Source organism: Berghia stephanieae, chromosome 4, assembly GCF_034508935.2.
Source record: "Berghia stephanieae isolate SIO BIC M18660-M18661 chromosome 4, UCSD_Bste_1.3, whole genome shotgun sequence".
Taxonomy (NCBI): Eukaryota; Metazoa; Mollusca; class Gastropoda; order Nudibranchia; family Aeolidiidae; genus Berghia; species Berghia stephanieae.
Window position 1 is genome coordinate 54045682 of NC_088363.1, and position 14578 is coordinate 54060259.

Consider the following 14578-nt stretch of genomic DNA (forward strand, 5'->3'; position numbering starts at 1 on the left):
TTTTGTTTTGTCTGGCACATTCACGCCTTTACAGATTTTTAACAACAATATTTAATGATATAATGGATAGAATGACCATCACTTTATATGAATAAAAAAGGAGAAAATTTATACGAATGGTATCATGAATGATGATCTCAAGGCACTATGTTTTTGTTTTGTTTTTAAGGGTTTTACGGCGTTTGCAACACATTAAGGTCATATCAGCGCCAGTAAAAAGGAAGAAAATGGGATAGTAAAAAGTTCTAGAATTATAATTAAAGGACAAAAGAAAAGGTAAGACAAAGGGGAATGGATTCAAACAGGAAGCATATGTAGATTCCAAGAGCACACCGTCAAAGTAGAGATCACCTAAAAGTCTCATCAAGACACAAGCACAGGTCCCAACTAAGAGGAATACACTCAAATGTTTACCAATCATATAATATAATATGTAAACTAAACATAATACAATGCATAACAGAGAGATGATTTACAAGCGAAAAAAAATTCATCTCCCCAAACTATAACTATACATTCGACTGTTTCCCTCCCAGGAACTCCGGCAAGGGTCAGGACAAAACTCTGTAATCTCATTCCAAGACAATGACAGGAAACAATTGGAAAATAGGGATGGGGGGATAGAAGACACACCATGTACCTCCCTGCCCACTATGGGAGGTCACAATCCCCACCCAGTCAAGGCACTATGTTTTGATCTTAAGTTGGAACCAATAAAGACAGCAACAAATAAATTTACTTCCAACAAAAACCAAAAGCGAATGGCATATAAAAATCAGTCTCCTTAACAAAAACTTATAATATAAGACGTCAATGGGATTTATATAGACAGATGTCTAAAAAAGAAAATATGAATCATTTTAAAAAACAAAAAGTGTCACGCTTACCGCCATGGTGATGTGGGTGATGGTGATCTCCACCAGATAAATGTGGAGGTTGAGGGACTTGAAGCACTGATGAAGATGAAGATGGTGGTGGCGCTGTTGATGATCCGTGTGGCAGGTGCGGCTGCTGTGATGACGACGATGGTGGTGGCAAACCAGGATGATGAGAGTTTGGTGGAAGATGAGGATGGTGATGATGGTGGTGGTGGGGGTAGGGTTGGAATGCTGCAGCTGCTGATGGGGGGAGAGAATGATGAGGAGGGTTGTTGGGTTCTTCTTTGATGGATGGATGAGATGATGATGAAGACGACGATGGTGGTGGGTGTGAAGATGATGGAGGAGTAATTCCTGCTTTGAGTCCAATCTCTCTCGATTCACTTAGAATACTTAGATTATTGTCCATACGAGATTGGTGTAGAAGCGATGCTGAAGAGGGTGGTAATCCACCCTCTGGTCTGTGGGGGGATGGGTTCAAGCCCCGAATACCACCACTGCTGCTGTGGTCTTTAGGATAATGGTCTGCAACAGATTTGGATAAATCATCATTTGGTGGTTTGTTAGAACAAGTACTGTCCCTGTGGTCGATGACGGTAAGAGGTGGTGGAGGGAGGGGGGCTGTGGATGGGAGACCGGTTTGGGGAAAACCTGGGGGGAGTTTAGGCATGGCACCATCTGGTGGAGGAAGGGATCTGTGAAGTGCATGTAGAGATGATGTTGATGGTGATGAGGATGATGACAAGAGATCTGATTGTGATTTATTTATGTCTGTTGATGATTTTAGAGGAGGAGGTGGTGAATGCACTTCCTTTTTGATGGGAACTAAGCTGGGCACTGGAGGAGGTGCAGTTGATAGGGGGCTTGGTCCGGATGAAGGGGTGGATGATGACGAGGATGATGGCGGTGTTCCTGCAGCGGCGGCTGCAGCAGCAGCTGCTGCCGCTGCTGGGTGAAGAGCTGCAAGATGTGGTGGCAGATGGGGAGCTCCTGGATGTTGTGAGAAGTAGTAGTGATGGTAGGGGGAGAACCCAACAGGACCTGGGTGTGCCCCAGGAAGAAATGAAGTTGGGGGAATGTGAGGGGGTACTCCAGCTGGGTGAGGGGGGAGTGACGTTGTTGGTGGTATGGATGGCTTTTTGTCTTGTTGCTCATCATTGGTAGCTGATGAGGATGATTGTTCTTGTTGTTGCATTCTTGAGAATGGATTATTACTGCCGGTCGTCGTTGAACTGTTTCCAGAGGGATTGTTGGTATTACTATTACTAGGTGGAATTCTTGAGGAGGAGGAGGAATCAGCTGATGACAAAAGGGAACTTGTCTTTGTTGACGAATTCGCAACAGAGTCCGTTCCAGAAGAAGCAGAAATTGTGTTTGCTGACAAAGAGGGAACTGCTAATTCTGTACGAGGGATAAATGTTCCAGTTGAAGATGCTCTGCTCAGAGCAGGGGATGGGATGACTAAAGGAGAGAAATTGCACGCTACCGAAGTGTTATTGGCACTTATGCTGCCTATAGGATGTTGTACACTACCCGACGCGTTTGTGATTGTGCCGATACCCGATATGTGACCAGTAGCACCTGGGCCTATGCCGATGGGTGGTCTGATAAACTGGTTTGGATTTTGAGAGAGGTGTTGTTGTTGCTGTTGTAGATTTCGTATATGGCTGGACGATGGAGGAATGCCAGGTGGTAATGTATTTGACGATGATGGGGACGACGGTGTTGATGATGATGATGATAAAGGAGGAGGTATTCCTGTTAATTGAGGTGGTTGCAAAGCACCTGGTGTTAATCCAGTTGTTCCAGATGACACTGCTGGATTAGTGAATGGATTAGGATTAGTCTGTGGTTGGATAGAATTATTACTATTACCTACAATAGGTAATGCCTGCTGACTGGTAGAAATGAGCTTGGATAACGGGGAACTATTATTTCCTGTCCCACTTCCTTCAATGTGCAAGCCAGTGCCAGTCAGAGGAATAACTGAATTGTCTTTGGGTAGAACAGTGCTAAAGTTTGAGGATGGAGAGGATGAGTTGCCAGCTGTGCTCACTAGACTTGGTGTTGGACCAGTAGTGTTATCATGTGATGCTGATGATGATGATGGGGTAGGCTGAGGTCTCACTGGCTCAATTGAGCTGGTGGGGCTTGATGGCCTGGAGCTGTCACTCAGTTCCTCCTGAGAAAATGATATTGAAAAATATTGATATTTCTTTTTAAATGAAACAAAAATTGTACAAATCAAGGCACTAATGGAGATGATGATTGTCCTTGTCATAGAATATTAATTGAAATTTCACAAACTTCTAAATATCATTAACTTTATTATCACGATTAAATTTGCTGAAGAAGACAGTAAAAGCTTGAAGGCTTTTCCTACCAGCCATGACAAAAACAAGTAATCTCACAAGACAAAGACAGAAAGCAAATTGGAAAAAATGCTATAAGGGGATAGAAGACACGTTAAGGCTTCCCTGCCCACTATAGAAGCCAGGAACCCCACCAGAAATAAGGGATTGATTGTTGAGAATATCTAAAAAGCTTTAAGAATTTTAATATTTTATGAGATTTGTTGCAGTAGTAAATAATACAACTATAGTGCAAATATGTTCAATTCAAGCAGTATCTAATTACAAAAAATAAGGATGGTAGGGAGGGTATTGGGAGATTTAATTACCTGATTATTTGTGTCAGATTCTCTGTCGTTGCCCAGACCTTCAGGGCCTGATACAGAACCACTTTCACTGCCTGAATCAGAATCTGACCGATCCTGAGGGGATAGAAAAATACAATTAAGACAATGTTGCTATCTTGAACTCACTGAGGTGAGGGTGGAGATTTGGATTCTAATTAAAACAATGATTTCCTACCATTGCAACCAGATATCATTGAATTGAAATTAACTTCTCCCAATCTATTATCATTACATCAAAATATGTTTTATTTCAAATGTCCTTGTACCTTCTACATCGTAAAAAATACAAGTTATGCTTGTCATAGCCTCAAGTCAAATATGTCTCACCTTCTTCTTTTTCCTTGAGGTCTCTTCTTCCACGTCAAATCTTCTTTTCTTGGATTTTGATGTAGAATCTTTTGATTTCTGTTTGAAAAATCAAATTACAATAAAAAATAAAATGGCAAGAGAGAAAGTGAAAATCCTTTTTTTAAAATGTTTTTTTTCAATTTAAAAAAAAAGAAAGAAAAGAATGTGACACTGATTATACTTTCTAATATATCGAGGGCATTCGACTCTATTTATGCAAGTGTGAGATGGTTGATCTTGAGAAAAATAAAAATACAATGCAGCTTCTGGAATAAACTTAACATGTGTGTTTAGATTAGATAACTATTCACACCAAATATAGGGAGTTTGGTTTGTCTCTGTCAAAAGTGTAGGGGAGTGGTTGAGCTTTAATACAAGATAAATTTTTTAAAATATACCACAAGTGGTATTTGCACAGTTTATCGTACACTGTAAAATAGCGCTTTGATTCCTATTTAACAAAGGAGAGGAGACATACTTTATCTTCGTTATCTTTGTCGTTGGTGTTGTTCCTGTCACTCCTATTGATTCCTGAGTTGGAGGACGTAATGTTGCTGTTACCGTTGGCTTCGGTGTCAGGACTGATTGTTCTATCTTTTTTCTTTCCGTTTGTCGATGCCTGAATGGTGACAGAAGAAAATAATGTTTTCCATTAAAAATCTGAAATAGCTTATAAACATCACATTATGTTTGGGTTGTTTTTTTTTTATCAGAATCAAATGTTTTATTCATATTTTGTTTTCTTCTTAGGGGATTTACGGAAATTGCTACACTTTAATTTAATTTCAGTGCCAGGAAAAAAGGAAGACCTGGAATACAGCCACTGCAAAAAAATGAAGATGTCTGGTGTGCCGCAAGACCAGAAGAGGATTAAGTAAGTATATGCAAGTAGATCAAGAAAATTTGTAATGCATTTTACTAAAAATAAAAGATAGCTCAATGTAGTTATAACAACATACAAAATCAAACTTTTCCGACTATAGACTGGTTTTCATATTTACAGAATTTTGACCTGATTCAGTACAAAAAAATGGCAGACATAGGCATCTCATTTGGTCATGTATGGAAAACTAAGAACAAGAAGGATTACATAAATTATGATAAAGCAATTGATAGGTTTAAAATATAAGATATAAAAGTAACATTAAGGAACATACTGAATTATTGCTGCGCCGTGTGCGCATATTGTGCTTTGAAGGCGGTGCAGAATCCTCGTCTTGTGGGACGGGTCGGAAGTGGTAGGGGGATGTCAGGGAGCTCGTGACAGGGGAGGGGGACTCTACGTTGTTGTTGTTGTTGGCTGTGGTGCCGCTTGATGACGAATCCTCTCCATATTTCTTGTATACTACATGACATTTGGAGCAAACCACACCACCATCCTTGCCTGTGTTATGCCAGTCTCTGGAGGCTGCAGATATAAATTTGAAATCATTTTCAGCATCTTTCTAATCATTGCCATTATTATTCATTTTCATAAATTAATGATGATGATGATGACGATGATGAAATGCAAATGTGCTAATGAGAACAAATTGTGACCTTATTCAACTAGACTTGTTTTTAAGCTTTAAAAAAAAAAGCTGGTAGAAGAAGCAAAACTAGCAAAAGCATAAACTTACTGGTGGTGTAACACACTTGGCATATAGTGGTTACATCTCGACTTGCATCACTCTCCTCTGATTCTTCTCCTCCGGATTCACTGCCACTACTCGCTAGGTGAAGAAATAGAATATACACAAACGTCATAAACAGGATTTGTTTATAAAAACCCTGTATGCAAAATATTACCTGAAGTCTATATAAAAATGGTTGCTGTAATCCTGTTTATTTTTACCAGTAATCTACTAGTCTTGTTAAACTGAACTACTAATATCACTGACTTGGACATACTGCATTTTATTTGCATTGCCATCAAATAATCCATTTTCAGTTCTTTAACTGAATTATGCAATGATAGGAAAAGATCTTGATTCATCTCGATTTTAGGAGTTTCTATACATCTCATATTTTCTGGCTCTCTTTCCACACTTTTTTAAAGATCAACTGTGCTCAACATTTGCTCTCCACCATGCAGAACATCAAGTAGTATTAATTTATTCAATGTTAAAAACATTATTTGGGAAATTTGAGTAAAAAACTGTAGCTTCCAATGCTGTCATCATGTGACCATCAAACTGATTTGAATTGGTTGAAAATATTAATAAATGAATAGGATGTTTTAAAAACTACTTTAAAAAAATATATCAAAAATTAAATGTAATTGTTGTACCTTCACAATTGTCAGGTTGACTTGTCCGAGGACTTTGTCGTTTCAACTGCCTTCGGTGACGACACCTGTAGTTTGGTCTGGAATTATTTGCAGCAGGAGACTTTTTCCAGAAATAATAAAACTCAACAAGCTCACTCTGAGGGAAAATTTTTAAAAAGTAAAATAAATCAATAAACTAAAGCTGTGCACACAATGTTGGTGTCATAATATCCCAGAATGGACTACATGTGAAATGGGGGAGGGGGATTGTAAAAAGAGATCAATATTATATTGATATTGATAATGTTGATGACGACAATTTACACCATCTCATTTTTAAATTCACAAGATATGTTTGTCCTCCAGCTTCCATGCCTTTCAATATAAAATCATCACAATAAAACAAGAGTGGGATCTCTAAATGTTATTTCGTCTAATGTCTGATAATTATATAGAAATGTGGACCTATTACAATTATCAGGGATATTATTTATTGCAGTGACTGTTTTCAACTTACAACAGCAATGTGAAATAAAATCATTGGGTTTCAATAACGTTTGCATTAAGAATGAATGACATTTATTGTCGTTTATGAAACTACAAATGTTCCAAATCGGCCCAATCAGGTGTGAATTTAAAAAGGTCAGTCTGTTAATTCTCTGGATGTGTAATTGATCACCATGTTAGTGCTGCTGGTTTGATGGCATTCTGTCGGGAGCAAACATATAAAATATTTATGAATGTTCAACTTTCCAGGGCCACTTAAATACTAAAGATGTGTTCTTGGCTTATAGACAGGAGTGTTTTTGAAGATTTCATGATGCAATTATACCTTCTAATATTCATTCAAATACTCTTTTATGTCGCAGTGTTATTGTTTAATTAAACACTTTGAAAAGAGCAAATAAATGCTGTCAAAGATTTCATTCATGACTTTCTTTTTCTTTGGGTAGTTGGGGGGATAATAATATAGATTTGTTTAGGCATTTAATTTTATTTGAGCAAAGACATAAACCATAAGCAAGGAGGGAGAGTCGAGACCTGGTAATGATAATTTTTTGAGTATCATTGATTCTAAGTTGCATCGTTCTTGACTTTTATGTTACAATCGTAAGCATATTTTAGTGCCCAATCGTCAACAAAATATTGATGTGGGCACACATCCAAAGATGGGGAGGATGGTATGGGGGAAAGGGGGGGGGAAGAGAGAGAGAGAAAGAGGAGGTATCTTCACTCTCCTTTCCAAACAAGAAGACACCATTCATTAAGTTCCGACTAGAAATTCCTATGACTATGAACTCACTACTGAACTGCTGTTGAATACATGTGATTGACCCAATATCTAAATAAAAACATTAATTCTTTCAACATCACGATGAATTGTTCAATCAGCGAAGTTATGAGATCAATTTAGTTTTAGGCCCTCAACAACCCCTCGCCTCAGTAGCAGTAGGATCAAAGAACAAAACCGAAACTACACGGCTGTGGTGACGATGGCCGTGCTGTGTATTATTGTGAACGATTCTCCTGTCTAGAAGTCTAGACATTCCACAAATATAAACATTACTAATCGACTCATTTCATTCATGACGTTTATAATCAAAGCACTTTGAGACACGGAAAGAAAACCAACGCAGATCCTTGCTTGAACCTTACACAGTCGCCAAAAGTCGGTTAGTGCAGTGCAGGCTGAAAACATGCATCGAATTCTAGGCTCTATGTCTATCTTTTTCTAGAATTTGCGGGGGCAAATAAAGGGAAATAATAACAAAAAATACAACCAACAAACCTCAAAACAATCTTAAATTCACACGGCTACTCTTGTATTAAAATCCATTATGAAATATAAACAAAAGCAAAATTAGTCCGGCAGATTCAAGTAATCCACTAGCCTTCGATAACAAAACAACAGTCTTTACAACACACACGAATCACGGGCCTTGTCGAGGCTCGTCTAAAATGCCTTCCTGTCGACTGGAAGGGCGAAGCAATTCAAGATGGCCGACCGTCTGCTTCTGCTGCTCCGCTTGCTTGCATCGCATCGACCGCCCAACAACCAAACACGAAGATAGAGACAGCTACAAAAACGTTGAATTCACCCAGTCGCAACTGAACTCTATATATAAAAGAGAAGGCACGGTCGGGCGGATCCTATTCAAAACTACTGTTTGGCCTTGCTTTAATATTACAGTTGGATTAAATTATAAGTGGAAACAGGGGGAGTATCTAAAGAACGTAAAAATCTCCCCTACATGATTCAATTTTTACAAAAGAAACTATCAATAGGAGTGGAACGAGACATGTCTGACATATTAAAAGGATACACTATCACTGAGTAATATACAAAAGACAGGTTCAAGTCATAAATTGATGTCAAAGTGCAATGTAGTTCACAACAGAAGGTATATAAAGAGTGGCTCTGAAAAATTATAATAAAAACATAGCATATCTAAAAATCCAGTTTCAAGACCACATTTTTCGAGCCAACTTTGCATCATTTACAGCAGGTCGATCGAAATCAACTTTTGCAGTATTTTTATAACTCTTTAAGTGTACTACCATTCATGTTAGCCAGTGACTACATAGTTCTTTAATCTAGTGACACAGTGATAATCAACTTACAACACAGGATGTATTATAATAGTACCATTAAGCTATAAAATTTAATATAAAATAAAATAATATAAAATTTAAAAAAGAGAAAAAGAAAGAAAATAACTCTGACCAGAAAAATTTTCTATCTGGCACAGGAATTGATAGTGTTATACATAATCACGTCGGTAACATTGTATCCCGTCATGTTACTAACATAGCTTTCTCCTCTTGTTAGATTTTTAAACTCTATTTGAGCTGGGGTTAAGAGTTTGTGAAATCAATTTAAAGTATTGACCTACAATTCGTTAGTCATTCCTTTATCGAGTTCATTCATTCATTCATTCATTCGAGTTCCGACTCATTCGTTCTCTTCATGGGTATGTTTCATCCCCTCAGGACATCCCTAGGCCCACGTCTGTTTGCATTACAGCTCATTTTAAAAAGATTTAGATAAGTTAGTTCACGAAACGACACGATGGAAAGTACCGGCGACGAAAGATTCGTGGGGCTTTATTAATATTGTATGAGTGAGTGACTGATTTTCTTATTATTCGATGCCCAACATTGCATTCATTCTACCAGCAGGTCATCTGAAACTACCTCTTCTGCAGTACTTTATTAACTAACACTCTTTAAAAAGTCCGTTACTACCCATTCACAACTGAGTTTAGCCAGGTGACACAATGTCAGAGTTTTGCGTTTTTAATCATAGTGACCCATTCTGTCAGTGATAATAGTCAACTTAACATAACACAGGATGTATTATAATAGTACCATTAAGCTATAAAATTTAATATAAAATAAATAATATAAAATTTAAAAAAGAGAAAAAGAAAGAAAATAACTCTGACCAGAAAAATTTTCTATCTGGCACAGGAATTGATAGTGTTATACATAATCACGTCGGTAACATTGTATCCCGTCATGTTACTAACATAGCTTTCTCCTCTTGTTAGATTTTTAAACTCTATTTGAGCTGGGGTTAAGAGTTTGTGAAATCATTTAAAGATTGACCTACAATTTGTTAGTCATTCCTTTATCGAGTTCATTCATTCATTCATTCATTCGAGTTCCGACTCATTCGTTCCTTCATGGTATGTTTCATCCCTCAGGACATCCTAGGCCCACGTCTTTTGCATTACAGCTCATTTTAAAAAGATTTAGATAAGTTAGTTCACGAAACGACACGATGGAAAGTACCGGCGACGAAAGATTCGTGGGGCTTTATTAATATTGTATGAGTGAGTGACTGATTTTCTTTTATTCACAAACCAAAACTTCAAACTTCAAACTTGAGCTTTTATATAGGCCGATGTCCACTAAATGAGCTCAAAGCGCTTTACAAAGTAACACGTAATACGTAGAACGAGACAACACGCCTGTTAGGCGATATTACAGGGTTTTTTTTTTCCGAAAGAGACAACGCTGTAAATGGGAGGTACTCATTTTACACCCGAGTACGGTGAGAGAACGTGAGTAAAAGCCTTTTCCAAGGACTCAACTATGCGCCGAGCGAGGCTCGAACCCAGGACCTTCCGATCCGAAAACGAGTGCCATACCACAATACCATCATCCTCACCTCCGCAAGAAAAAAAAAAGTAAAAAAAAAAACAATAAAAGTCGGGAGCGTTTGAATTTAATCTTCCCCTTGATTTGGAAGATCAAGTTTCCTGCACTACTACCCCCCCCCCCCCCCCCCAACCCCTTTTTCCCCGTGCCAAAATAATATCAGTGTCACCGCGTCCTTGCTCACGGGTCGCTGCACTGCGTGCAGTGCATCAAACATTTCCAACGGCGTTGTATCACTTGATTCCCCGGCGTCTCATGCTCCTGTTTAGGCGGCTGCATCACACTGACATAACTTGATGCTCTGATCGATGTGGTCATAATGACGATGGTGGTGATGATGATGATGACGATGATGTTGATGGGTGGTGACGACGAGCAAATTATGTTGAATAATATTCTTAAAGATAAATTCTTTATTCTTAAACGATAACATCTGTGGTTTCAAATGCCCCCCCCCCCCCCCCCAACCACAAAGTCAACATAACTCTCTCTCTCTCTCTCTCTCTCTCTCTCTCTCTCTCTCTCTCTCTCTCTCTCTCTCTCTCTCTCTCTCTCTCCATTAAAGTTGTCATTGTCGTCAATGCATGGAGTTTGCATCGCATGCAGCTAACATGCATGAAATAAGTGACGCTATCTCGTCGCAAGCGTGCCGCCTTGAATGGCCTGGTGATCAGTGACATCTATAGAGTACATGTATATGAAGTCCTAGCCTGGTGATTGAAAGGCAGCACGCCATGTGCCCAATATGCAAGACAACGAGACAAAAGGAGGAACAATTCAAGCACTAGAAGAACATGGGATATCAATAGTAATCGCACATAATGTATGTTTGTTTTTAAGGGTTTTCCGGCATTGGCAACACATTAAGGTCATATCAGCGCCAGTAAAAGGGAAGACAATTGGATAGTAAAAAGTTTCAGAATTACAATTTTAAAGCACCCTAGAAAAAGGAACACAAAGGGGAGTGGTAGAAATAGGAAACAGATGTAGAGTCCAAGGATACACTATCAAAGTACTTAGTTTGAGATCACCTAAATGTTTCACCCAGACACCAGCACAAGAGGAATACACTCAAATGTTTACCAGTCATGTATTAAAAAAAAAAATAACAGTACACCAGAGAGATGACTTACAAGGAAAAAAAATATAATCTCTCAAATCTAACTATACATTTGACTGTTTCCCTCACAGCTAAGGACTCCGGCCAGGGTCAAAACAAAACTAATTAATCTCATTCCAAGACAAAGACAGAGAAAGCAATTGGAAAACAGATACAGGGGGATAGAAGACAGCAAGTACCTCCCTGCCCAATATGGGAGGTCGGGAACCCCACCCAGTCGCACATAATGCTGCATCACCAGTTTATACAAACATCCATCACACACGTGCACCTACGCAGGCACGTGCACACACGCACATAATTGTATAATCTTTTGGTAAGTTTCTGTATTTACAAACACAAAGGCACAGATAGGAGAGAGAGAGTGGGGGGGGGGGAGATAAAGAGAGGAGATAAGAGGAGGGAGGAAGGAGTAGGAGAGAAAGAGAGAGGAGAGAGAGAGAGAGAGGGAGAGAGAGAGAGAGAGAGAGAGAGAGAGAGAGAGAGAGAGAGAGAGACTAAAGGTCCTGGGTTGGAGCCTCGCTCGGCGCATAGTTGTTAGAAAAGGCTCTTTATTCACATTCTCTCACTGTACTCAGGTGTAAAATGAGTATCTGCCCGTTTACAGCTTTGTCTCTGTCGGTGAAAAAAATGTATTATCGCATAACAGGCGTCATGTCTCGTTCGACATGTTACGTGTTGCTGTTGGTCAAGGATCCTTTGTAAAGCGCTTTGAGCACATCTGGTGGATATTGCGCTATATAAAAGCTCACGGGTTTTTTTTTTAAAGTCCAAGGTTTTGAGAGTTTTTGTAAGATGAAAGTCATTTTAATCGATCGATATTTGAAGAATTAGAACGCGTTTTCTGGCCACCTTTTTCTTTTATTAAAAAAATAATAATTCAGAGTACAGCTGAGTTCTATAATCCCCGACCCACTCATCCATGTTTGGATGGCTGGGGCTGTCCGATCTGGCGAAAGTACATACTTGGCGATAAACTAGTGTCTTATCCAAAGGGAGGGGAGCGAACAAAAGTTACTGTCGTTTAACGCACTAGAAACCGTAATAAACTTATCGTAGTATAGCTCTAAAAAAGTGTATTTCTTGTATAAAGGACCCCTGACAATAAAGCTAGACAAAGGCGGTACTACAGACAATTATCTAAATTGGAGAGACACCAGATCAATGACAACAAACAGTCGACGCTGGAGAAAAGAGGAAATAACAATCACAACGAGCAACGGAGAGTTTAAGTGCTCATCACTTCACTCTGTCTCGCATCTTCTTCCCCTCTTAATTCCCCTTTCCAATCTACACAGCTTCCCTAAATTAATAATCGATATCAACGCTCAGACAGAAAAGCCCGTCGGGAGACGGGGCTATTTGTTTGTTTGTTTGTTTGACTGATTGTTTATAGGGAGAAGCGGTTGTTGGAAAAGAGAAATGGAAGGCGGGTGCGGAAAAGAATAGACAGCGTGAAGAGAGAAGAAAAAAGAAAGGAAAAAAAAAAAGGGGGGGGGGGGGGGGGTGAAAGAGATGAGAGAATCTATGGGCTCAAAGACGACGAAATGTATCAGTATAGCGTGAAGTGGAAATGTTCACAGTGCTTGAAACACTTTAGTTAGGATGCTGATCTATTATAAAGCACTTTCTTCCCCGTCTGAATTAGGCCCAGTTACCACTAAATGCTGAGTGGAGAGGAGTCTTGGAAAGTCATTTCCTAGAATTCAACCTGCACTAATAAGCGTATAAGTTCCACGCCTTGCGAATTGAGCTACTGCCGGCTTCACCCCGCTCACCACCGAACCTTACATAAAGAATTTAATAAATCCACAACAAATTGTCGGGTTACAGTTTTCAAGCCGGACACGAAGAAAGTACATTAACAGTATTTATATAATAGATGATACAAGGTACCGGATGCTGACTGCGATATTATCGAGGCCGCCAACAGTTTGATATTAATATTGAGGACGATGGAAATGAGAAGTAACGAACACTAATATCAAAGGGAGATAATGATGTTAATCTTAATGCATTACAAAATATAGGTATTTCTCGGCAAATTAGAATAATATTGATAGAGTCGAACTGGCAACCATTTGACTTAATTCCTTCAATTGTCAACTTTAGTCAACCATATCTTTCAGTCAGGATTTATATTTTTATTTAATTTGTTTTTGTTTCTTCAAAATTAATTTATCGTTTTGAAGATAGTGGGCAACTGGTTTTATTTACACTGAGCAAAAAGATAAGTTTCGATAGACCACGGTCCAACCTATCAAAAGGATAACAAGCAACTCTTAACGCCTACACTGAACTACGCTTTGTATAATAAATTGTATTGAACCTACAATGAAAGAGTTTGGTAAACCCGGTATATATATATGAATCTGTCAAGTAGTTTACATTCTTTAAGTATGTATCTCTAAATCAAACACGACCAGTATTTCTATAAAGGAAATGAGAGTGTGGTGAAGTACTGTTACATCGTAACCAGAAGCCTTCGTCAGTCAATGTTGAATTGATCTCGGAGAACACTTTGAAGTGAGAGGTGGTGATCGTGAATGCCAAAGGGAGATAATGCGGTTTCATTATTAGCCTATTGTCATTGTATTAGTATTATTATTATTAATATTATTATTATTATCATTGTGATATTCAGTCGCGTTTTCTCGTCTTTGAAATGTTAATAGGACAGCCCGCACGGCGACCACATTGACTCGAGGAAGCCGGATATTGGCACAATATTGGTTCTCTCTCTTCGATCACGACCAAGAGTGTGGCGAGTGAAAGACAAGAGGAGAGAAACGGGAGGGAGGCGAGGTCAATGGGACTCTCTCTCTCTCTCTCTCTCTCTCTCTCTCTCTCTCTCTCTCTCACACACACACACACACACACACACACACACACCCCCCCCCATCTGTATGTTCCCGATGACATAATAATATTATTTTTTAAACAACAACCCAAAAAAACCCCCAAAAAACAAAGTTTACAAAGGAAAAGAAATGAGAGACCAAATTAATAAAATGAAAGAAAACAAAACAAATTTGATAAAATCAATTTGTCTGGCCCAAGATTCGTTTTTCGTTATCTATCTAATTTTATCAACACAATGCACAACAAACTCAACACGTAGG

The 14578-nt window shown here is 38.8% G+C and overlaps 1 protein-coding gene across 9 annotated transcripts in view; it reads right to left on the bottom strand.

Annotated features, from left to right (window-relative positions):
• The window catches only part of LOC144970831 (uncharacterized), a 171315-nt gene that overhangs the window by 9296 nt on the left and 147441 nt on the right, over positions 1 to 14578 (bottom strand). For all 9 annotated transcript variants that reach the window (XM_078910899.1, XM_078910903.1, XM_078910901.1 and 6 more), the window contains 7 exons: positions 6194 to 6329; positions 5544 to 5636; positions 5082 to 5332; positions 4403 to 4543; positions 3904 to 3981; positions 3559 to 3651; positions 888 to 3060 (listed from right to left, as the gene is read on the bottom strand). In XM_078910899.1, the coding sequence (XP_078767025.1) occupies positions 888 to 3060; positions 3559 to 3651; positions 3904 to 3981; positions 4403 to 4543; positions 5082 to 5332; positions 5544 to 5636; positions 6194 to 6329 (2965 nt within the window). The remainder of the gene's footprint in view (positions 1 to 887; positions 3061 to 3558; positions 3652 to 3903; positions 3982 to 4402; positions 4544 to 5081; positions 5333 to 5543; positions 5637 to 6193; positions 6330 to 14578) is intronic.